The sequence below is a fragment of the Jaculus jaculus genome, chromosome 5, assembly GCF_020740685.1.
Source record: "Jaculus jaculus isolate mJacJac1 chromosome 5, mJacJac1.mat.Y.cur, whole genome shotgun sequence".
Taxonomy (NCBI): Eukaryota; Metazoa; Chordata; class Mammalia; order Rodentia; family Dipodidae; genus Jaculus; species Jaculus jaculus.
This window is the reverse complement of record NC_059106.1, coordinates 156,891,027-156,915,224: the sequence shown is the minus strand read 5'-3', so window position 1 is coordinate 156,915,224 and position 24,198 is coordinate 156,891,027. Positions and strand designations below refer to the sequence as shown.

Here is a 24,198-nt window from a genome sequence, read left to right as displayed (position 1 = left end):
AACCGAGAGCAGCTTCTGGGAAAAAGAGATTTATTTTGGCTTACAGGCTCAAGGGGAAGCTCCACGATGGCAGGGGAAAATGATGGCATGAGCAGAGGGTGGACATCACCCCCTGGCCAACAGAAGGTGGACCACAGCAACAGGAGGGTGTGCCAAACACTGGCATAGGGAAACTGGCTATAAAGCCCATAAGCCCGCCCCCAACAATACACTCCCTCCAGGAGGCATTAATTCCCAAATATCCATCAGCTGGGAACCTAGCATTCAGAACACTTAAGTTTATGGGGGACACCTGTATCAAACCACTACAAGGATTGTCATACTTTATTTTTTTTATAATTCTTTTTATTATTACTATTAACAACATATTTTCTATGGATGCTGCATGTGTTGGTACCCTTTTTACCCTTGTCCCTGCCCCCATTCTGACCGCACCCTTGCTTGATAAGACTGGGAGATATCACAGTGAGGGGAGCAGGCATCTTTGTGTCTGACATACACACCAGCTCAGCTTCGTGTGTCTGCATAGTCCAGGATGGACCGTGTGACTACAGAGCACTTGAACTGTGATTAGTGAAATTGAAGAGCCGCCTTAAAATTTCATTATTGGGGCTGGAGAGATGGGTTAGCTATTAAGCACTTGCCTGTGAAGCCTAAGGACCCTGGGTTGAGGCTGGATTCCCCAGGACCCATGTAAGCCAGATGCACAAGGTGGCACATGCATCTGGAGTTCATTTGCAGAGGCTGGAGGCCCTGGTGCACCCATTCTCTCTCTCTCTCTCTCTCTCTTTCTCTCTCTGCCTCTTTCTCTCTCTGTCTGTCGCTCTCAAATAAATAAATAAACAAAACCAAATTTTTAAAAATTCATTATTGGGCTGGAGAAACACCTTAGTAGTTAAGGAGCTTGCCTGCAAAGCCAAATGACCAAGATTTGATTTCCCAGGACCCACGTAAGCCAGATGTACAAGGTGGCACATGCCTCTGCAGTTTATCTGCAGTGGATGGAGGATCTGGCGGGCTCATTCTCTCTCTCTCTCTCTCTCTCAAATAAATAAATAAAATTAAAAAAAAATTTTCATTACTATCAGGTTGAGAAGATGGCTCAGTGGATAAAATTTCTTGTTACTTAAACATGAGGACCTGGAAGAACCGGTGAAGGCCTGAGACCACCAGAGTTTGACTTCCCCAAACACACATAAAAAGCAGGGCATGGCCTGCACATCTGTAACCCTGTCTGCAGGGGACAAAGACCAAAGAATCACTGGGGCTCATTGACCAAAAATAACAGCTCCAGTTGAAGGAGAGACCCCATCTCAAGGAAGTACATGGATGAGCAGTAGAGAAGGACACCCAAAGTTCCCCTCTGGCTACACAACTGTAAATACAACTGCCGTATCTTATACCATATGGGCGAGGGCTCAGCAGTTAGAGGTGCTCGCGTGCAAAGCCTGCCGGCCCAGGTGAAATTCCCCAGTACTCACATAAAGCCTGAGGCACCGGGTAGGGCATGTGTCAGGAGTTTGTTTGCAACTCTGGTGCCTGACTCTCTCTCTCTCTCTCAAATAAATAAAAGTATTTGTAAAAATAGAGCCGGGCATGGTGGCGCACAACTTTAATCCCAGCACTCGGGAGGCAGAGGTAGGAGGATCGCCATGAGTTCGAGGTCACCGTGAAACTACATAGTGAATTCCAGGTCAGCCTGGGCTAGAGGGAGACCCTACCTCCAAAAAATATTTGGGGCAATACATCACAGCACACATATGCTGCAAACACACACATACATACATGCATGCACACACACACAAAAAAAAACCAGTTCCTTATTATTGCAGAGCTGGGGATTGGATGCAGGGCCTCACAAAGGTAGGCAAATATTCTACCACTGAGCTACAACCCAGCCTCATTAATGGGTTAAACTTAAGGTTTCACCCACACGACCAGTGGTCTCATACCGGAGACGACAGTTCCCACATTGCCAGCAGCTGTGAATAGACACAGGGCTCTTGCATTCTCTGGGAAGGCTAGCACTGCACCCCACCCAGGAGAGGTGCCTGCAGATTTGAACTTCCTAAAAAGGAACCTTACATTATTAGCTGACATCTTTGACTTCCCTTTTATGGACTTGGTTGTAGCTGTTTCTTGACTTTTGTTTTCTGTTTATTTGTTTTTGCCGAGGACCAGGCTGGTTCCTGATTTGATCTCCGAGGATATTTACCAGTCCTGGAATGGAGTTGGACCAACTCTGGCAGTCAGTCTTAAAATGGGCTTCTTAGACCCAAGTGAGCATAATTTCAGGTTATAACCAGCCTGTCAAAAGTGGATGTGAAAAAAAAAATTTTTTAAGCCAGGTGTGGTGGGCACACACCTTTAATCCCAGCACTGGGGAGGCAGAGGTAGGAGGATGGCTGTGAGTTCGAGGCCACCTTGAGATTACATTATGAATTTCAGGTCAGCTTGGGCTACCTCAAAAAAACAAAACAAAACAAAACAAAACACAAGTGAGTGTGGCCTCTGAAGTCCACGTGTGGGAAACTTCACAGTGGTCTTGGCTGCAGAATCCCAGGCTCTTTGGGCCCGGAAGCTTGCCTCTGATCTCTGCGCACAATCTCTCCCCCATGAAGTTTTCACTACAGGAAGACCCCGAGAGCCTGCCGGTCCTGTCCCTCCTTGGCTTGCCCTTCGGAGATGCCTTTGGCTTCTGTCACTCATGGTATCGCCTTACACACCATGTCCTGGTGCTACCTCTCAGGAGGAAGGAACCACGAAGGACAAAAGCGCGCGTGTCCCACTGCCCTTGTGACATGCCAGACATCAGCGCTCCACAGCACCAGGAAGTAGATAAGGAGGGAGCTGAGGCACAGGTGGGTCCCCCAAGACCAACCTCTGACAGAAGCTGGAAGACCAGGGTACCTGGGGGGGGGGGCGAAGAAAACCAGCGTGCCAGCTGGGAGAGCGTCACTTTCGGTACGGCTGACGACAGCTTTCTTGGGATCTGGAGTGAGGGACAGAGAGAGTGATGGAGCGTGGGGAAGTTGTACTTTTCAGGGGGCTCCTGATAGTGTGGGTTGTGGGAGTGCAGCATCCAGACCCAGGGAAGACAGGTAAGAGGCTTGGTGCAGGGGTGAGAACGTAACTGGTCTCTCTGCACGCATGTGTTGGAACCCTGGTCCCCAATGTAGTGGTGTAGAGATTTGGTGAGACCTTTGAGATAATTGGGTCATGGGATTAATGTAGTTCCCTTGAGAGTGAGTAGTTATCCCAAGAGCCCGTGGTAATAAAGAGAGTTTGACTTCTCTCACTCCCTGTGCCATGCGCCTTCTGCCCAGCCTTGCCTCCCTCTCCTCTTCACCAGGTGAGGCACCAGCCCTCCCCAGAAACAGAGCAGGTCCCGGCACCATATTCTTGGAGCTCCAAGACCATAAGCCCAAACAAACTGTTCTTTTTGTTTGTTTTATTGAGGTAGGGTTTCACTCTAACTCAGGCTGACCTGGAATTCACTATGTAGTCTCAGGGTGGCCTCGAACTCACAGTGATCCTCCTACTTCTGCCTCCCCAAGTGCTGGAATTAAAGGCGTGCGCCAGCACTCCCAAGGGAAATTTTGTTTTTTAGATAGGCTTTCTTTTTTTTTTAAAAAAATATATTTTATTTTTTTTCTCAATTTTTATTAACATTTTCCATGATTATAAAAAAATATCCCATGGATAGACAGGCTTTCTTATATCCCATGCTGATTTCAAAATTACTTTGTAGCTGAGGATGGCCATGAGCTTCTGATCCTCCCACCTCCACCTCCTGAGTGCTGGGATGACAAGCGTGCACCACCAGGCCTGGTTTATGCAGTGCCGGGGATTGAACTCAGGGCCTCTTGCATGCTAAGCAAACCCTCTATCGACTGAGCCACATCCCCAGCCCCTGCTTGTGGAGATTCCTGAAGAGGGGGCTCTCCCGAGGGGCTGCTCTCTGGAGCTATCCATGTGAGGCACTGGGGAGAGGATGTCTGTCTCTGCAGAGGAGGGTGGGTGTGAGCCAAACGCAGCCACCCTCGCAGCTAGCAGCAGGGTGCCCGGCTAGGAAGTGGGTCTGGATGGGGAACTGTGCCACACACTACCTCATCTGTAGGTCAACAGCAGGGCTGCCTGCAGGGCTCCTCTTGGCCCCGGGGTGTACGCTTTTTGTCCCAGGAGCAGTAGCGAATGCCATAGCAACCCTCTAAGAGGTTTGAGTGAATTCAGAAGAGCAGAACTCGACAGTGGGTGGCTCATGGCTTCAAAGCCAGTCTTGGCAGCAGGGTCACTGAGGTGGTGACATGTGAAAACCAACCAGCAGGGCCGGCTCTTTTGCACAGACCTTTCTAAGTACCCACTACTTGGAAATGGCAAGGAACTCTGCTGCCCAGAGGCACACGCAGCCAATGAGGGTGACAGCCCTTGGGTGCCCTGAGCTCCTTGGGTGCACTTCCTCGCGGGGGCTTCCTCCCGGCTACCACAGTCCAGCAGCAAGTCCTCATCCAAATCTGGTGTGGTCATTTTCCTCCTGGGCTTTGTGCCCATCCAAACACAAGCTCAGCGGGACCCATCAGGCTTCTGCCAGGAGAAGAATGAGGTATTCTTCTTTGGGGCTCAGAAAATGCTAAGAAATAACTCACTGCACTTGCCAAAGACTGACCCTCATCTCGGCAGGCTTGGCATGAAGCTTGCTCCTGCAGGGGCTGGGGAGGGTGTTACATGCACATGCGTGCGCATGCATGTGTGTGCACACCTCTCTGTGTATGTGCGTGTGCATGTGCGTGTTGGGAGTGGCAGGGAGATTGAGAGAAGGGGAAGCCACTGGAGAATCCAAGAAAAGCTCTGTGGCCCAGGCCGGCGTGGGCATAGCATTCTGCAATTGTAAAGCAAATACCTTCTGCCACCATGTTCATGTTTTCTCAAGAAGAAAAGCTTCAGACTGATGGCATTTGTGTTCAAAGAGCCTGAGAGGAGACTGCTTGGGGACAAGAAACAGACTGCGGAAGAGATCACTCTGGGAGTGGGGACAAAAATCACAGTCCTTCCCGTGGGGTTGAAGGAAATGAACAAAAAGACGAGGATTTTCTTCAGTTGCAGCAAAATCATTACGCAGTAGCTAGGCACTGGAAGTCACCTGCTTGTCTGCCATGATCTGGAATAGATGTCTTTCTGATAACATATATAAAGCATGCCAGCCTGTACCCCTTAGCTTCTTCTTTTCGTAACCTGCACAGAAATGAAATGAAACCTCTGAGAATGAACTAAAATTTCAACGCCAGTGTCCACAAGGAGAGTCACTGAACCAACCCCACTCGGCCAGTACTTGCTATCTACGGGTTCTTTTGAGCGGTTGTGGCAGTAAGGGTAATGAGCCACGGCACGGCGCTTCGCATGGTTAGCCTCTTGTCATTTAAGAACATTTTGTAAATCTCTGCTCTAAACAAAAAATAATGTTAGCAATCAGAGCTGGGTGTGGTGGTGCACGCCTTTAATCCCAGCACTTGGGAGGCAGAGGTTGGAGGATCACCATGAGTTCGAGGCCACCCTAAGACTACATAATTAATTCTAGGTCAGCCTGGGTCAGAGTGAAACCCTACCTTGAAAAACCAACTCCCCCCCTCTAAAAAACAAACAAACAAAAATGTTAGCAATCAAAAATAACATTTGGACCCGGGATTGTGGCACATGCCTCTAATCCCAATACTCAAAGGGCTGAGGCAGGAGAATTGCAAATTCAGGGTCAGCCTAGGATATAGAGAGACTATATCTCAAAACTGACTAAGTACTAAAAAAGTCACCTGTCACTGCAGGATTTTTTTTTTTTTAAGTTTTTTAAATTTATTTATTGGAGAGCGACAGACACAGAGAAAAAGACAGATAGAGGGAGAGAGAGAGAATGGGCGCGCCAGGGCTTCCAGCCTCTGCAAATGAACTCCAGACGCGTGCGCCCCCTTGTGCATCTGGCTAACGTGGGACCTGGGGAACCGAGCCTCGAACCGGGGTCCTTAGGCTTCACAGGCAAGCGCTTAACCGCTAAGCCATCTCTCCAGCCCTCACTGCAGGATTTCTGACCTGTCAATGTGTGTGCGTGTTGGTGTAATATGAGGTGTATGAATGTGTCTTGTGCATGCTCCACACATGCACGTGGAGGTACAGGGACTGTTGGATGTCCCTCCTCTAACTCATCCGTGTGTTTCCTTGAGGTCGGTCTCGAACTGATTCCAGAGCTTCCTGTGTTAGCGAGCCCGGCATGTCTCTGTGCTCCACAGCGTTGGAGTTGCAGATGTGGGTGGCCAGGCTCAGCTGTTTCCATGGATTGTGGGGAATGGAACTCGGGCAACCTCAGATCCCTCAGGTCCTCGTGTTTGCATGAGAAGGGCTGTCAGCTGTTGAGCCATCTCCCCAGGCCCCAATATAATTTATTTTATTTTTTGCATGTGTATATGTGTGGTGTGTGTCATATGTGTATATGTGTTCATGTGTGTGGATGTACATGTGGAGGCCAGAGGTTGATGTCAGATGTCTTCCTCAGTTGTGCTCTACCTTATTTATTTATTTTGGTTTTTCAAGGTAGGGTCTCACTCCAGCCCAGGCTGACCTGGAATTCATTATGGAGTCTCAGGGTGGCCTTGAACTCACAGCGATCCTCCTACCTCTGCCTCCCAGTGCTGGGATTAAAGGCGTGCGCCACCATGCCTGGATCTACCTTATTTTTTATTTTTTAATTTTTTTTTTTGTTTTCCAAGGTAGGGTCTCACTCCAGCCCAGACTGACCTGGAATTCACTATGGAGTCTCAGGGCGGCCTCGAACTCACAGCGATCCTCCTACCTCTGTGCCCCAGTGCTGGGATGAAAGGCGTGCGCCAAAACGCCCAGCTCTACCTTATTTTTTGAGACATTGTCTCACACTGAAGGTAGACCTCCCCAGGTTGGCTAGATGAGTTGTCCAGGGAACCCTACTGGTCTTTCCAAGGCTGGCATTGCAGGTGCATGCTGCCATGCCTGGTTCTAATGCTTGTGGGGCAAACACTTTACCCACTAGCCAACTCCCCAACCCCTCGGTATAACTTTTATTTTATTATTATTATTTTTTTTTTCTTGGCTTTTCGAGGTAGGGTCTCACTGTAGTCTAGGCTAACCTGGAATTCACTTTCGAGTCCCAGGCTGGTCTCAAACTCACAGTGATCCTGATCCTCTTACCTCTGCCTCCTGAGTGCTGGGATTAACGGGATGAGCCACCATGCCCAGCTCCCCTCAGTATTCCTTTTGGTGGGCATCTGTGGCTCCTCCATCCACTTATCTGGTATTACCTCATGGCATCATCCTAAGAACTAAATGTTGATGATAATCAGCTAGGACAGTCAATTATAACGTATAAGCGCTGAGTGAATATGATTTCTAATTATGTGTAGAATTGTCGACGCACAGGCATGAATCTAAATAAGCACAGCACACAAAGTCACCTTCCCTCCTCATTTATTTCAGGATGTGCTGTAAACAGTTTGAAGTGTCCCTTTGACAGCTTTCTGGGTTCAGCAGTAGTGGATGACAGGATGAATTCTCCTTCATAGAAGGTACACATGAAACGGAACCAGAGGGGCCTGGTGGATCCTCTCCCCTTCAGAAAGTGTGACTCCATCCGGATGCATCTGGTTCTCAGTAGAACTGGCTCATGCTTCTTGGTAGAGAGGTGTCCAGACCACTGTTCATCCATATTTCTTGAATGATCTGCTCCCTGCGCTCAATCCTTTCGGCCAACTCCGCGGCCTCTATGGAACTGTAGGCTGGGTAGGAAGTCCTGCAAAACCGCGACAGTTCCCCGGGAAACTCTGAGCCGGAGGAGTCCTCCTCCACCTCCTCCTCTTCCTCCCCACTGTCCTCCTCAGCTCTGTCACTTCCTAGCACCAGGTGCTCCCTCCCCAGCTGCAGCTCCTGAAAATCCTTGGCGCAGGACACTCTGACGACTAGGGCACACAGGGTGAGGGCCAGACCGATGCAGACACTGGACACGAACAGCAGGGCAGCTCTCTCAGGGTGGGCTGTGGGAGGAAGAGAACAGGTCAGCAGCTGCGAGGAGTCTCTCTCTTCACCAATCCCAGCCCCGCAGGACCACATGTCTGCCAGGCAGATGGCTCATGAGGAACACCAGCCCTGGCAGCATGGCTGGACCTGCCATGGCCAGATGACTTCCAGCAGCCTCTACAGAGTAACGAAAGTTTCTGAGCCGAGGGCTGGAGAGATGACTCAGAGGTCCAAGGCCCTTGCTTGCAAAGCTGGAAGGCCTGGATTTGATTCCCCAGTACCATGTAAAGTCACACATGAACCTGGCGTTTGTTTGCAGTGGCCAGAGCCCCTGGTGTGCCCACATTCTCTCTCTCTGTCTGCCTTTCTCCCTCTGTATCTTTCTCTCAAATTAATTAATAAAACTATTTTTAAAGTTTCTGAGTCTAGTTAATATACGTATGCACACGAGAAGACTCAGAAGGCCAATACCCCTGAATTTAAGCTCACACCTGCTACTCAGAGGTGTGACTGAGCAAGTTACAAAGCTTCACTATGCCTCAGTTTCCTCATTTGTACAATGGGACTGGCATTACCTTCTGTGTATAGAGTTGGAAAAGATGAAGAGGTCATTTTTAAAAAGATCTGAGAATACTTTGACACACGAGAAATGCTCAATAAAGTGTTGGTAGTTATTAGTAAAAGAATTAACTTAAGGATGAACTCCAGCAATAAGTATTAGAGATGCTAGCAAAATTTAATTTTTTTTCCTTTTGGGTTCAAAAATAAAAGTTCTAATAATTTCTCCTGTATCCAGATGAGTTTTCTATGTAACAATAATGAAAATGATGGTGATTCCAAATAATGTTCCCTGGTCTAAAATCCTCACATTTGTCTAGTTGTACATAGCTGGGGATGGGAGAGGCTAATGTATGTTTCTTACTGTTGCTCTCTCCACTTCCAACACATGTGCCATCAGGGTACCGGCACTTCCATTCTGGGAAATAGTGATTCCATATTATCTGAGTCCTCCTAGCTGGTGGAAGTGTATTACTTATTAAAGGTTCCATCACCTCCTCAAAACACCACACTAGCTGGGAAGCCAGTGTTTTCAAAACATGAGCCTGGGGCTAAAGGGATGGCTCAGCACTTAAGGCGCTTGCCTGCGAAGCCTAAAGCCCCATGTTCAACTCTCCAGATCCCATGTAAGCCAGACGCACAAGATGATGCAAGCACACAAGGTCACACATGTGCACAAAGTGGCACACGTGTCTGAAGTTCGGTAGCAGTGGCTGGAGGCCATGGTGTGCCAATTCTATCTCTCATAACAAAAGGCCAGTCTGTTGGGCTTGCCTCAAAAAAAAAAAAAAAAAAAAAGTGTTGTATGAAAGGAAGAAGGTTAGCCCTCCCCTTGACAAGATGGAAGAGGCCCTTGGGCCTTACAACACGCATACGGTTAAGGCATTGCCACCTACTTTGTGGCATCTAACCACTGTTTTTCTTTTTCAGATAGATGCAGATCCTAAGGAGAGAGCTGCCCCAACATACCTCAAAAGGGGCCCGACTGAAACTAAGGATAGTTGGCGAAACAAGCAAGGGTGCTGTTTTCCTGATGAACCGGATACCAGCACAAAGGGGAAGGAGACCAACACAGAGAAAAATCAACTCCTACCAAATCAGAGAGCCGGAGCCTCAGAGGCCCCCAACATCTCAGCACTGAAGCAGACCAAAAATGAACCCAACATGGCTCAGGGAAATTTTGCGGAAGAGGGGGCGGAAAGAATGTCAGAGCCACATGTTGGGTCATGATATGCAGAGACATTTATCTACCAAGAACTGTGAGCTAACTCCACAATGCATGACTCATATACCTCAACAAGGAGGGGCCATTGGGAGGGGGTAGGTCATGGATGAGCCTAAATGATGGTACCAAACTGCCTGTATTTGCTGAAAAGAAAACTAATAAATTAAATTTTAAAAAAGCTTGTTAACCTGTTATAGTATATATAAAATTTAAAAAGTAAATTAAAAAAAAAAAACACCTAGGAAACAGGGCATGGTGGCACATGCCTATAATTCCAGCACTCTGGAAGCACAGGTAGGAGGATTGCCGTGAGTTCAAGGTCACCCTGAGACTACATAGTGAATTCCAAGTCAGCCTGGGCTAGAGTGAGACCCTACCTTGAAAAACAAACAAAACAAAACCATGAGCCTGTGCAGACATTTCAGATTCCAACCATAATAAACAGCCACAGCTAATATATAAAATACAATGCATGATTCTGTCCCAATAAAACTTTATTTATAGGTTGGTCCATAGGCCTTTGACAACTCCTGAAACAGATGCTCAAGCTGAGGCCGATTGTGGGGGGTGGGCGGGGGGGTAGGAGCTGCTGCCTGAGGTTGGTGGCCTCTTCAGAGCCAGTCCTGGATCCTAGAGCTCATTATAGGGTGACTTTAGGCATCCCAGCATTTTCTTTTTTTTTTTTTTTTTAATTTTTTTGTTTTATTTATTTATTTATTTGAGAGCGAGAGCGAGAGAGACAGAATGGGCGCACCAGGGCCTCCAGCCACTGCAAATGAACTCCAGACGCGTGCGCCCCCTGTGCATCTGGCTAACGTGGGTCCTGGGGAATCGAGCCTTGAACCGGGGTCCTTAGGCTTCACAGGCAAGCACTTAACCACTAAGCCATCTCTCCAGATCCTTAAAAAAAAATTTCTTTTTGTTTATTTTTATTTATTTAACCCCAGCATTTTCTCAGCACAAGTGCTTCCAACCTCCTCCAAGCACACCGTTACTCCTTTTATTCCGGGGAAATAACGAGGACTGTTGTCTTCACCACTGCCTTCCTTCCCCAGAGGTCCAGACTGTTCTCTCAGAACTCCGGAGCTGCTACATTTCATGCAAGATCTGACGGCAGAGGTGGAACGAGGACAGCTTATCTTCTTGAAACCGGATGCCTCCCCAGCCGCTCCCTTCCCTGCCATTCAGCGCTCCCTGCAGCGGTTTCTCTCACTTGCGCTGTTCCCGGTTGCCATCACCCCTGCCGGAACCATCTCCTCACTCTCATGAAGAAGACCTGGATGTCAGCCAGGCATGGTGGATCCCACCTATAATCCCTGCACTTAAGGTAGAAGGATCACTATGAGTTCAAGGCTAGCCTAGAGACCCTGCCTCAAAAAAAAAAAGCCAGACCCTGATGTCTGAATCAGCATTTGTTTTAACTGAGGCAGAGACAACAGGTTGTGTCTGTCATACCAACAGTACGACGTGTTCCTCCTGAAGGGCCAAAAGTATGTAAAGGATTTGGTCAGAGGCTTGCGTGCTTTGGGAGAGAGGGGAACGTTACTTTGAGCTCTGAGAGCCCTTCAGAGTTTTGGAACCCACGGAGTTCTGGTATGCAGCGCCACAAATCCAGCTTCTGTCTCCATCTTCCTCCTCTCTAGGGACGGGATCTGTGGGACAGCTTCTCCCTGGTAGGATCTGGGCACATCTCCTGCCACGTGATCGTGCTGTGGGGATTCTACATCAATTCCTCAGACCCAGTGACCCAAAGATGGAGAATCCCTACTGTGAGGTATTCAGAAAGCAGACCTTCTCTCCTTCTCTCACCACCCCTGAGAGGGACACAGATGCATCTGTTTGTCAAGCTTCTGAGGGGCAAGGATCTCCCACAGTCCTCTCCTACTCAAGTGGTGTGTGGCGAGAGAGCAGGTCCTCAGGTCTCCACAGACTCATGTTCAAGGTTTGGCTCCACCATAAAATGGATTTGTTAGTCGGGCATGGTGGTGCACACCTTTAATCCCAGCACTTGGGAGGCAGAGGTAGAAGGATCACCGTGAGTTTGAGGCTAAACTGAGACTACATAGTGAATTCTGACCTGGAATTTACTATGGAGCCTCAGGGTGGCCTCAAAGTCACAGTGATCCTCCTATCTCTGCCTCCCAAGTGCAGGGATGAAAGGTGTGCACCACCATGCTGAGCTGAGACATTTGTAGTTTTTCATGGTCTTCTCAGGGACACAGGAAAGAGGGGTGGCGGCAGCAACGGAGCTCCAGGAAGTACTGATGGCAGCAGCTGCCACAGGAAAAGCAGCCACGCTATGTGTAGCAAAAAGAAGACATGGAGCCAGGCACGGTGGCGCACGCCTTTAGTCCCAGCACTTGGGAGGCAGAGGTAGGAGGACCGCCAAGAGTTTGAGGCCACTCTGAGACTCCATAGTGAATTCCAGGTCAGCCTGGGCCAGAGTGAGACCCTACCTCGAAAAACCAAAAATCAAATAAATAAATAAATAATTTTTAAAAAGTATTTGTTGGGCTGGAGAGATGGCTTAGAGGTTAAAGTGCTTGTCTGTGAAGCCTAAGGACCCAGGTTCGATTCCCCATTACCCACATAAGTCAGATGCACAAAGCGCTGCATGAGGCTCCGGTGTGCCCATTTTCTCTTTCTCTATCTGCCTCCCGCTCTCTCCCTATGTCTGTCAAATAAATAAATAATAATAAATATTTTTTAAAAATGGATTTGTTAAGAAATACCTCTGTTTATTTTTTAGGAATTTTTTTAGTATAGTGCTAGAAATCAAATCCATCACGTCACAGCCTGACTTAAAACCTAGATATGGTTTCCCTCTCGCAAGCTGGATGTCAGTCCTGACCACAGTCTGTGAAGCTTGCTATGACTCAGCTTCTCAAGTTCAACTCCTAGTCGTCTTTCCATCACCTTCTGCGGTCTCTCCACACACTGGCTTCTCCCATCCTTACCTGAGTCAGATGGCTTCCTACCTCAGGGCTTCGCACATGTTCTTCCTTCAGCCTGGAATATTCTTTCTGTTTACCCCACCCAGCCCTCCATTCCTCCCCCTGGCCTAGCCTGAGGAAGGAAGAGATCAGGAGTTGAAACACGAGGCTCTGGGTCTGCAGCTCCATAAATCCAGCTTCCATCTCCATCTCTCTCCTCTCTGGGAGACAAGAGTTTGGCCTCTACTGAGGGCCAGCTCCTCACTGTTAGACTCTGGGAACATCTGTCATGGGATTCTGCTATGGGGGAGTCCACACCCATGCCTCAGATCCAATGACCCAAAGATGGAGAAGGCAGGCAAGGCTGTGGGAATGAGGCTTGCCATTTACCTGAGGTGACCAGCAGGCAGTCACACAGACAAATGGAATCATTCTGATTTTAGCCTTGGTTCATCACAGGCTAGCGTGAATAGCTTTCTCTTTGTCACCGTACTGCTCTTGTGGGAACTTCAGAATGGTGGCCAGAGGGCCCTTTACTCTTTAGACCCTGGTCTAAGGCCAACACAAGCTTCAGTCCAAATGCATTCGCCTCTAAATAAAACACCAGGAGCAACCAGAGTGTGCCATCTCCTGAGGTACTGCTGCCAAGGCAGCACCCCGCCAGAGCCCTCGAGGAAGTCGCACAGTGTCTGGAGCCTTGTCTGACAGCACTTAGGGATGTGACAGTGACTTTCTGTCATAGAACCAAAGATTGGGAGACCATGGGGACACTTCAGGGCCCATACTATATAACAAGGTGGCGCTGGTCTCTGTTCTCCCCAGCAGAAGATCATGTATTGGTGACTGTGGAATGTGTGATGAAACTTCTGTTTCATGCAGACTCATCTAGAGTGCCTTTCACATGAGACAATGAGGCCTCTTCAGCTCAGGAGCTGTGGTGAGCTGTCTCCTCTGCGTCTCTACTTTTCTGTCTCATAGCCCCAGCTACCCCATGAACCTCCAAAGTCCCCAGGAGCATCTGCCTGTGGGGTGAAGACACACTTGTCGCGATGCCAAACAACAGGGTCAGTGATAGAAATATCAGGTCACAAAAGGCTGGCCTACAGGCACAGATGAGGTAAACACACAAAGCCAGATGCCAATAAAAGCTTCATTTGGTAGCTGGGAAGGATCATGTTATTTATTTAGAGAGAAAATTTGTCTAAACAAACAAGTCCCCGTGGGCACAATCTGCCAGAGGGACAATGGCTCCCTGCTGAACCTTCCAGTAAATTGCCTTCTGAAGAAACACACACACACACACCCTTCTCTCTGCCAGTCTTCTAACAAAACAAGTATTTTTCTTGTTTAAAAATGTTATTTATTTATTTGCAAGCAGAGAGGAGACAGGTGTGTTATCTTTGTGCATCTGGCTTTATGCACTGGGGAATCAAACCTGGGCCATCCGGTTTTGCAGGCAAGTACCTTTAACCACAAAGTCACATGTCCTACCTCTAGTATTTTTCTGTGTTGGGAAACCATCCCACAGATCACTCAGATAGCCACAGAAAGCACGGGTCTCTCCCTGAACCTAGAGTTCAATGATGAGGCAAGACTAGCTGCCGGCAATCCTTAGGGATCCTCCTGTCTCTGCCTCCCCATGGCTGGGATCGTAGGCATCTACTGCCACACCTAGCTTTTACTTGGGCTCTAGGGATCCAGGCTCAGGTCCTCACGCTTATGCGGCAAGCACTTTACCAACTAAGCCCTCTCCCCTGCGCTAACATACCTTTCTTCATACGTATCCTCTGTCAGGTAGCAACTGATAGTGATAGAAAGCTGACTAACACAGCCTCCCTCAACAGGCAGGCAGGATGTGTGGAGAGAGTCGACATGCCCAGATGTGAGCTGTCTTGAAATAAGCAGAGAAGGTGGCAAAACCTGTGTTCGTTCTCCCCCATAGAGGACACCACGTGGCCAGGCCTTGTTCCAGCCCATTTAGAAGGGTTGAGTCTGATTGGGTCCTTGAAGGAAAGGTTAACAAAGAAAATCTTGGCAAGCGTAAGAAGTAACTCTCAATACTGCTGTGTTCTCAGGGCATGGCCTGTTTTATTTACCATGCAATCTGGCTTGTTTTCCCTCCAGGTAGGTGTGGAATTCAATAATCTAACATCCTTCCCAAATTTTAGACTTGCGTGCCTACTTTTCAAGGGGGAAACTACCTGTGGAACCCAACCCCTCAGTAGCCACTGCATGCCTGTGGCTGCTGTGGTTGGCTGCCTGGCTGTAATGGTTCGAAAACTCTTGCTTTGTGTTTCTGAATCTTAGAACATTGCAGTTGCCAGGTCCAACTGAAAGTTACTGTCCTTGAGTGCTGTAATTGAATGACGCATTTGTTAAGGAGGCGGCAGTTAAACCATTCACTTTCAGAAACCCAGATTCATTGACCTACCTCTAATGTAAGCAAACGCAGCCAGAGAGTTGCTAACAATAACTCCATCTTTATGCACCACCCTCGACTCACTTGGGTCAAAATTTATACCTGCAAAATATGAAAGTGATTCATTAGAGCTGTTCAGAGAGTACATGCCTGTCCTCAGATAGCCTTGCTTTATTCCTCACCAAGGTCTGCTATAATTATCAAAAACTCACAGACACCCACCGAGTGATGGCTCAGTGGTTAAAGGCACTTGCTTGCAAAACTGGACAGCATGAGTTTGATTCGCCAGTACCCATGTAAAGCCAAATGCACAAAGTGTAGCATGTGCCTGGAATTCATGTGCAGTGGCAGGAGGCCCTGGGGCTCCCACGCCCCTTCCCCTCTGCAAATAAATAAATATCCAGGTGTGGTGGCGCACACCTTTAATCCCAGCACCCAGGAGGCAAAGGTAAGAGGATCGCTGTAAGGTCACCTTGAGACTACATAGTGAATTCCAAGTTAGCCTGGGCTAGAGTGAGACTCTACCTTGAAAAAACAAAAAAGAGGAAAAAAAAAAAAAGAATTAAATTATTTAAAAAGTAACAGACATTAAACAAATGGGCCTCTACTAAATCACAGACTAAGCCAGGAATAATCTCAGCAAGTCATGCTTAAAAATATTAAATGATGGGCTGGAGAGATGGCTTAGCGGTTAAGCGCTTGCCTGTGAAGCCTAAGGACCCTGATTTGAGGCTCGGTTCCCCAGGTCCCACGTTAGCCAGATGCACAAGGGGGCGCACACGTCTGGAGTTCGTTTGCAGAGGCTGGAAGCCCTGGTGCGCCCATTCTCTCTCTCTCCCTCTATCTGTCTCTCTCTCTGTGTCTGTCGCTCTCAAATAAATAAATAAATAAAAATTTAAAAAAATATTAAAAAAAAATTAAATGATAACTGGAATTAGAAATGTTTCTATTTTGTGTATGTGCATGTATGTATGTAAGCATGTGTGTGTGCACAGATGCATATACATGTGTATGTGTGCAGGTGTGTGTGTGTGTGTGTGTGTGTGTGTGTGTGTGTGTGTAGGTCACAGGTTGATGTTAGGCATCTTCCTTGGCTGCCTCTTAGTTTTTCAGACAAGGTCTTGTATTAAACCTGGCACTCACTGATTCAGCTAGACCAGCTAGCCAGCAAGCCCTGTGGATCTTCCTGGCTCTGCCTCCCCAGTGCAGGGATTACAGGTGCGCACCACAACACTCACCTTTTATGTGGGAGTTCTGGAGACCTGAACTCGGGGCCTCATGCTCTGTGCAGCAAGCGCTTCATCCACCGAGCCATCGCCCCACCCGAGATCAGGAAATTTTCAGTGTTGGTCCCATTGCTAGTGTGGCTCATCCACCCCAGTGTGAAAGTGAACATACTTTCTTTTCTATCCCAAAGACCATGGCAGCCATCAGGCCTCTTGGAGACTGGATAAACAGCACCTCGTTTACCTACAGTGCTGTGGACCAGATATGACAAAGCCTGGGTTACGGAGGAAGGTGGAGCAGGGCTGCTTCACTGGACGTGACAGAAAGATGGGCGGCATGTCTGTTTTCACGTGCTGATGACCTGCCTGGTGGTAAGGGGCCAGTCTGGGAGGTTGAGGAGGAACATCACACAAGATAGATGCCTCTGAGAAAGAGAGTGTGGAGCTCTCGGGGTCCCACCTCAGAGGACCTGGGGTTCTTGGGCATTGGGTGGGAACCCTATTAGAAAGGGAACGAGGCTGAGAGGCACAGCGTGAAGTACAGGAACTGGGGACGTGGCACGCATTTCCAGTGGTCGCTTCCAGGCTTGGCACTAACAGTGTTTCTATTTCTTGGTGTTGTATTTTCTTTACCAACAACACCTAAAAACAAAGAACCCAATCAGTCCTCTGTATCCAAAGGCTCCACATCTATGGATTTAGATCACAAGGATCAAAAATATTCAGGGAGGGGCTGGAGAGATCGCTTAGCGGTTAAGCGCTTGCCTGTGAAACCCAAGGACCCCGGTTCGAGGCTCCATTCCCCAGGACCCACGTTAAGGGGGTGCACGTGTCTGGAGTTCGTTTGCAGTGGCTGGAGGCCCTGGTGCACCTATTCTCTCTCTCTCTCTCTCTCTCTCTCTCTCTCTATCTCTCTCTGTCGCTCTCAAAGAAATAAATAAAAATGAACAAAAAATTGAAAAAAAATGTTCAGGGAAACAAAAACTGTGATGAACATGGGCAAACTTCTTCCTTTTCATTATTCAACAAGCAATACAGCACATTGGCTATGTAGCTTATGAGGCGTAGACAACGTCTCAGGGTTAGAAGTAATCTAGACATAAAGTACACAGGAGGACACGTGCAGGTTCTGTACAAATACTAAGCCATTTTATGAGAGGCTCCTGAGCACCCATTGGTTTTGGTATGGGGGGGTGGTAGAATCAATCCCTCAGGGAGAAGGAGGGATGCCTGTACTTTATTTTCATAAGTGGGGTATAGGGAAGACCTAATAAATAGAAGTAACATGACACAAAACTCCTGCTACCCAAAGCTACCATGTTATGTGCTCTGGTAGGTCTCTGAAGTTTTTTATCAGGAACTCCATTTGACTATAGTTCATGAGAAAAGTGACCTGTGTGTGGGTCCTGCAGGGCTCATCTACCTCTGGCCCACCCAGCTCCTGACAGGACATCATTGTGTTGCCAGGAACCCAATTTATTTCTGAGAAAACTTCTTGCTCATAGCCCTCCTTCCTTCCTTCCTTCCTTCCTTCCTTCCTTCCTTCCTTCCTTCCTTCCTTCCTTCCTTCCATCCATCCATCCTTCCTCCTTTCCTTCCTTCTGGAAGCAAAAGGAGCACAGAAGAGGAATGGAGGGTGAGTTTATTCCATGTGTGATTTTATTTAAAAAAATTAAAAACAAAGCAAAACATTGGCCACCATTTGCAACAGTTAGTCACAAAACTATTGGTATCCGAGCAATAAATTCCAGAAGCCCTCCAAAACACACACACACACACACACACACACACACACACACACACACACACAATCTCCTTTCATTCTGGCCAGTATACACCTGACTGAGGTCATGGGGCTGTCTGTCTTGACTCAGGGAAAGTTCTGTGACTTAGCCATGAGACTTTACCATAGTCACCATCTTTCTTCAAAGAAGGCTTTAGATTAGCAACGGCTGGATCAATCGCTGTGAGTATGTTCTTGGGAACTAAAAACCAAAAAAGAAATACTTTAAACATTTGGCATATTAATTCTTTAACATTTAATATATGCTTAAGGTACGATGTAAATAAGATCAAGAAAACATTTTTCAGGGAAGTAGTTCAATCAGTAAAGTGCTTGCCATGCAAACATGTGACTTGAATTTGATCCCTAGGACTCATGCAAAAATGTCGGGTGTGGGGCTGGAGAGCTGGCTTAGCGGTTAAGCGCTTGCCTGTGAAGCCTAAGGAACCCGGTTCGAGGCTCGGTTCCCCAGGTCCCATGTTAGCCAGATGCACAAGGGGGCGCATGCGTCTGGAGTTCGTTTGCAGAGGCTGGAAGCCCTGGAGCTCCCATTCTCTCTCTCTCTATCTGTCTTTCTCTCTATGTCTGTCACTCTCAAATAAATAAATAAATAAAAAGCAATAATCTGCTGAACTTCTTAAAAAAAAAAAATGTCGGGTGTGGTAGTGCACACTTGCAATCCCAGCACTGGGGAGGTGGAGCCAAGCGGATCCCTGGGGCTCGCTGACCAGCTCTCTAGCCTAATGGGTGACCTCCAGGCCAGTGAGAGACCTTGTCTCAAAAAGGTGTATGATAGTCCTGAGGAGGACACCTGAGGAAGTCCTCTGGTCTCCACACGCACCTGCACACACGTGGACACTCCCATGTATGCAATCCCCTCAAAAATTCACTACTGTATTCACTTACTCCTTGTCAGAGACACACAGGGGCATACATGAACATACTAATGGGCGGCGTGTGATCATCGAATACCCAAGAACAGTAAAAATCTTAGACCTATTTTTGCAATATTAAAAAAAAAAGCATCCTATGGTGTAGTGGTTGAAGGCACTTGCTTGTAAAGCCCGCTGGCCCAGGTTCAGTTCATTCCCAAGTACCCACATAAAGCTGGCCACACAAAGTAGCACATGTGTCTGGAGTTCATTTGCAGTAGCTGGAGACTCTGGAGCACCCTTTCTCTGTGTCTCATGAAGTATTTTTTAAAGTATTTAATTAATTTATTTGAGAGAGAGAGAGAGAGAGAGAGAGAGAGAGAGAGAGAGAGAGAGAAAGGGGCAGACAAAGAGACAGAATGAGCCTGCCACTGCAAATGAATACCAGATGCACGTGCCACATCATGTATCTGGCTTACATGGGTACTGGAGAACTGAACCTAGGTCCTCAAGCATCACAGACAAGCACCTTAACCACTGGGAAATCTCTCCAGCCCCACAAAGTTCTTTTTTTTTTTTTTTTTCAAAAACTATCCTAGAACTCAGGAGCCTGAGGTAGCAGGAATTCAAGTTTGAAGCCCACCTGAGCTACACAGCCAGATCCCATCTCAAACAAAACCAAACCAAAGAAAGAGACTAAATAAATAAAGTATGGTACATCCATCTAACGGAATATGATTTAGTAATTAAAAAGAATTACAGGCCGGGCATGGTGGTGCACGCCTTTAAGCCCAGCACTTGGGAGGGAAAGGTAGGAGGATCACCATGAGTTCAAGGCCACCCTGAAACTACATAGTAAATTCCAGGTCAGCCTGGGCTAGAGTGAGACCCTACCTCGAAAAACAAAACAAAACAAAAAAAATTACATACTGACATACTGATACATGCTAGAAGCTAGAGTGACTCTTAAAAACATCATGCATCATGGGAGACGTCAGTCACAAAAAATAAGTCTATTGGATAATTCCATTTACATGAAATATTCAGAAAAAGTAACTCTCAAAACAGAAATTGTATTAGTGGTTCCTTAAGGTCAGGAGTGGGAACAGAGCATGAGGAACTGTGGGAGATGGTGGAAATGCTTTACCACTGGAGTGTGTGATAGCTATGTAACACTGAATTCCCCAGCAATGCTCTCTCACTGTGGATGAACACCAGGGAGTGTAAAGAACACATCACTGGGGTAACTCAGATCAGACCACCTCTGAGACATAGTAAAGCTCAACAACCAGTCAGGACCAGCTCCAAACCCACCACTGACCCATCTCCCTCCATCCTACTTGGCTTTATGTCTGAACTCACTACCTTCTCCTTTCAGCACTATCTTAGGAATCTGGGCTAATATGATTCACTATATATAATAAGAAAGGATGACTAATGAGAGAAAGGCAGAGCAGCAGACTTCTTGAAGGTAGCCAAAGGTTCCTTCACACTGACCAGGGGATGGACTACAGGCTGTGAGGATCCCCAAACAAAGACAGATGACAACAGAGAGCGGCTACCACAGAAAGACAAGGGATGGGTACACCACTGACTGGGAGGAGGAAAAAAAAAACAAATACTCTAGCTGCAGGAAATTGCTTACTTTTATTTGTCCCTTAGCCCGGCTGATATCTGGGAAAAGTGGCAACAGGACATAGAAGTGGAATCGACACAAACTGGACAAGTTCTACAACGCTGCTCCTACCAAGAACTGGCAAGACATCTCCAGCAACAAGAAAACCTCTTTTCCTTTCTCCAAGTGCTTGCCTAAATTCCTCTGGGGATGTCCTAAGATCAATAGGTGAGAACATCCCTAAGTTGGCAATTTTCCAAGTTTAGGAGACTCTGGTGCCATTGTGGCCACCAGTGGTGAGGAGTGCCCTCTGGCTAGCCGCAGGACACAACACTTAGCCCAGGACCACAGCAGTAGTGCCACAAGATGCTTTCGAGTTTCCTGATTCCTTAGCAGCAATAGGCCCTGGATGTGTCAACTCTCCCTGCCAGAACTGGTGCTTTTTCTCGTGCTTGTCTCTTGGCTCATTCTCAAAATGTGGCCCAAGGAGAATCCTGGCTCTCTACCAATGGCAGAGGCTTCACAGATTATGATATTATTGAGGAGCTCGGTGAGGAAGGGCATTCTAGGATGAGCTTTGTAGAACAGTCAGGTACCCTACAGTTCCCACCTCTTGTGTTTGTTTAGTAAGCACAAAATGGCTCTGGCACTGGAAGGATCTCTGAGCACATTTATTATAACAGCTACTGGGGCTGGGTAGATTGCTCAGTGGTGTGTGCTCACAAGTGTGCAGACTTGAGTAATAGCTCTCAGCACCCACATACATACTGCGTGAGTTTGGTGACCACCTATAATTCCTAAACTTGGGAGGCAGAGACAGGGGGTCCCTGGGGCAACCTGGATAGCTTGCATAGCTGAATCAGTGAGCTCTGGGTTCAAATGAGAGACACTATCTTAATAAATAAAAGAGAAATTGAGGAAGATATCCATCATCAACAACTGGCCTCCATATGCACACATGTGCACATGTACATGTACACACATCCCACAAACATGTATGCACACACATATAAACCACCTACACATGTAAAAATAATAAAATCAAGTAAAGTAACAGGTGCCAATACACCTGTTTTGACAGGCTCTCACTCTTCCCCCATGGGGTGGGGGCATCCCTTAGGTGAGCAGATGAAGGGATGAATGGAGAGAGGCTTGATTGGATGTCAAAGCCAGAAGAATGGTAATGGAAAAGAAACCTACTCAGGTAGTTATTCTCTGCTCATAATATTTGAGAACATCTTGATAGTTGGGGGCATTGGCCAGGCTCTTCTCTGATAGCCATGTTTATACTCATATCACTAGGGAGTTGGTGGGATCTGGCCAGGGTTGATTAGAAGAGGTGATTATCTGCCCTAAATCCAACCAATAAACCATATTTCTGTTAAATATTGACATTAAGATAGCAAGATTATAAATTTTTATATTGGAAGAACTGAGAGCCATAAAGTCATATACCATCTATCCATAAGGTCATCTATCATCTATCCCAGACTTAGAGGAAGTCCATCTACAGAAGGCAGTGAAAGATGTGGAGCTAGAGAGGATAGAAAGAGAAAGAACAAATTAACAAAGAAAGAAAAAAAAAAAACATTAGTTTGTTTGCAGTGGCTAGAGTCCCTGGCGTGCCCATTCTGTCTCTCTCCTCTCTCTGTCCCTCTCTGTCTCAAATAAAAATAAAGAAAATTAATTAAAAATATAAAAAAATCTAAGGGGATATAAATAAATCATGAAAATCTACTTTTTTAAACAATGGAGCACTCAGGAGCCATAGATTGTTACTACAAAATTTTCAGTGCCAGGGATGGGATACCTTCCACTGAGTTGTTGGCCAGGGAGGGAGGGGCCTGATACCCCCAAAACATTATAGGCCATTGCCAAGGCCCTTGGTTTCCCACCAGGAATAGATGGTAAAACCCTATTGCTGAAGACTCTACATACTTGGGCTGCAAGGCCACTGAGAAATCCTGCTAGAACTGAGCTGATAACCTCCTCCATGTAGACTAGCTGACAGAAAGCTGGAAGAAACCATTCTGCATGCAGTTCAATGGGCACTGACACTATTTACACAAGACCATCATAATAGGAGGAAAAGATCATGACATCAAAATAAAAGAGAGGGGCTGGAGAGATGGCTTAGCGGTTAAGCGCTTGCCTGTGAAGCCGAAGGACCCTGGTTCGAGGCTCGGTGCACGGGGGGGGGGGGGGGGCGCACGCGTCTGGAGTTCGTTTGCAGAGGCTGGAAGCCCTGGTGCGCCCATTCTCTCTCTCTCTCTCCCTATATCTGTCTTTCTCTCTGTCTGTCGCTCTCAAATAAATAAATAAATAAATATAAAAAGAAAGAAAGAAAGAAAGAAAGAAAGAAAGAAAGAAAGAAAGAGTGTGTGTGTCATCACACCCGGAAAAAAAAAAAAAGAAAAAAAAAAAGAAAAGAGAGACCAATTGAGAGGAGGAGGGGATAGGATGGACAATGGGGTTTCAAAGTGTAAAGTGGGGAGGAGGGAATTACCATGGGATATTGTTTATAGTCTTGAAAGTTGTTAATAAAAAAATAATTTAAAAAAGGAAAACATTAGGAAATGATGAACAGATGTCACCATGGTCTTGAAGTCTGCATGCCTTCCTGACTTCTGAAGATGGCCTTCTATCCATGTGAAACCTCCCAACCCCTATTGTGCTTAAATCATCCCAGACTGTAGCGATGAGGTTGTGGAGACCCTCACCTCTACAGGAATACGTGCTACCCTACTCAACAAAATGATCTGGGTTAAACATCCACATAGCTATAACTAAGAGGTTCACTTACAAATTCATTGTTGGCATCCTTTTTGCATCAACTTCCACATGGGTTGGGACAATTAAAAAAGAAAAGTAAAACCTTTCATGACCATTTGATGATCTGCAAAATGTGCAGATGTTACAAATCATTTTTTTTTAAAAAATTACTCAGATTTTACAGGAGACATCTGGGATATGACTTTAAAATGTTAACGTTTAGGAGATGACTGAGTGGGCAAGGTACTTGCTGTATATGCATGAAGACCTGAGTTTGGATCCCCAGCACCTGTGTAAAATGTTGGATGTGGTGGCATGGGCCTAAAATCCCAGTGTTGGTAAGGTAGAGACAAGAGGATTCCCTAGGATTTGATGACTAGCTTGTCTATCAGTAAGCTCTGGGTTTACTGAGAGAGCCTGTCTCAAAAAGTGAAAATGAGCAATCAGATAAGACACCGGACATCAACATCTACTCTCCATGTGCATACTCACACACACGCATGTGTACCCACACACACACACAAACACTAACACAGTACACATATACACATGTCAAACACTTCAGCATTTAAAAGGTGAGAAGAAGGTGTCTGTTGGAAGGTAAAAATACTAACTTGCTTCACAGTGGAGTCACCACTTTTTTGGGGGGTTACTCCTGGGTCTGTCCATACTGATGGACAAGAGACATTTCCCGGGAGAGATACGAAAGGCACCCTCAATACCACCATTCTGCCTCCACATCCAAACTCAAGATACAAACAAACTGC

The 24,198-nt window shown here is 46.9% G+C and overlaps 1 protein-coding gene and 1 non-coding gene across 3 annotated transcripts in view; one reads left to right on the top strand and one right to left on the bottom strand.

The window, feature by feature from the left end:
* Window positions 1-7,465: 7,465 nt before the first annotated feature.
* Window positions 7,466-24,198, bottom strand: part of Eva1c (eva-1 homolog C) — a 111,944-nt gene continuing 95,211 nt past the window's right edge. For both annotated transcript variants that reach the window (XM_045150565.1, XM_045150566.1), the window contains 3 exons: window positions 18,297-18,374; window positions 15,176-15,265; window positions 7,466-8,045 (listed from right to left, as the gene is read on the bottom strand). In XM_045150565.1, the coding sequence (XP_045006500.1) occupies window positions 7,663-8,045; window positions 15,176-15,265; window positions 18,297-18,374 (551 nt within the window). In that variant the 3' untranslated portion in view covers window positions 7,466-7,662. The remainder of the gene's footprint in view (window positions 8,046-15,175; window positions 15,266-18,296; window positions 18,375-24,198) is intronic.
* On the top strand, window positions 9,385-9,508 carry LOC123461372. The gene has a single exon (XR_006637654.1). It is a non-coding gene; the product is annotated as a U6atac minor spliceosomal RNA (small nuclear RNA).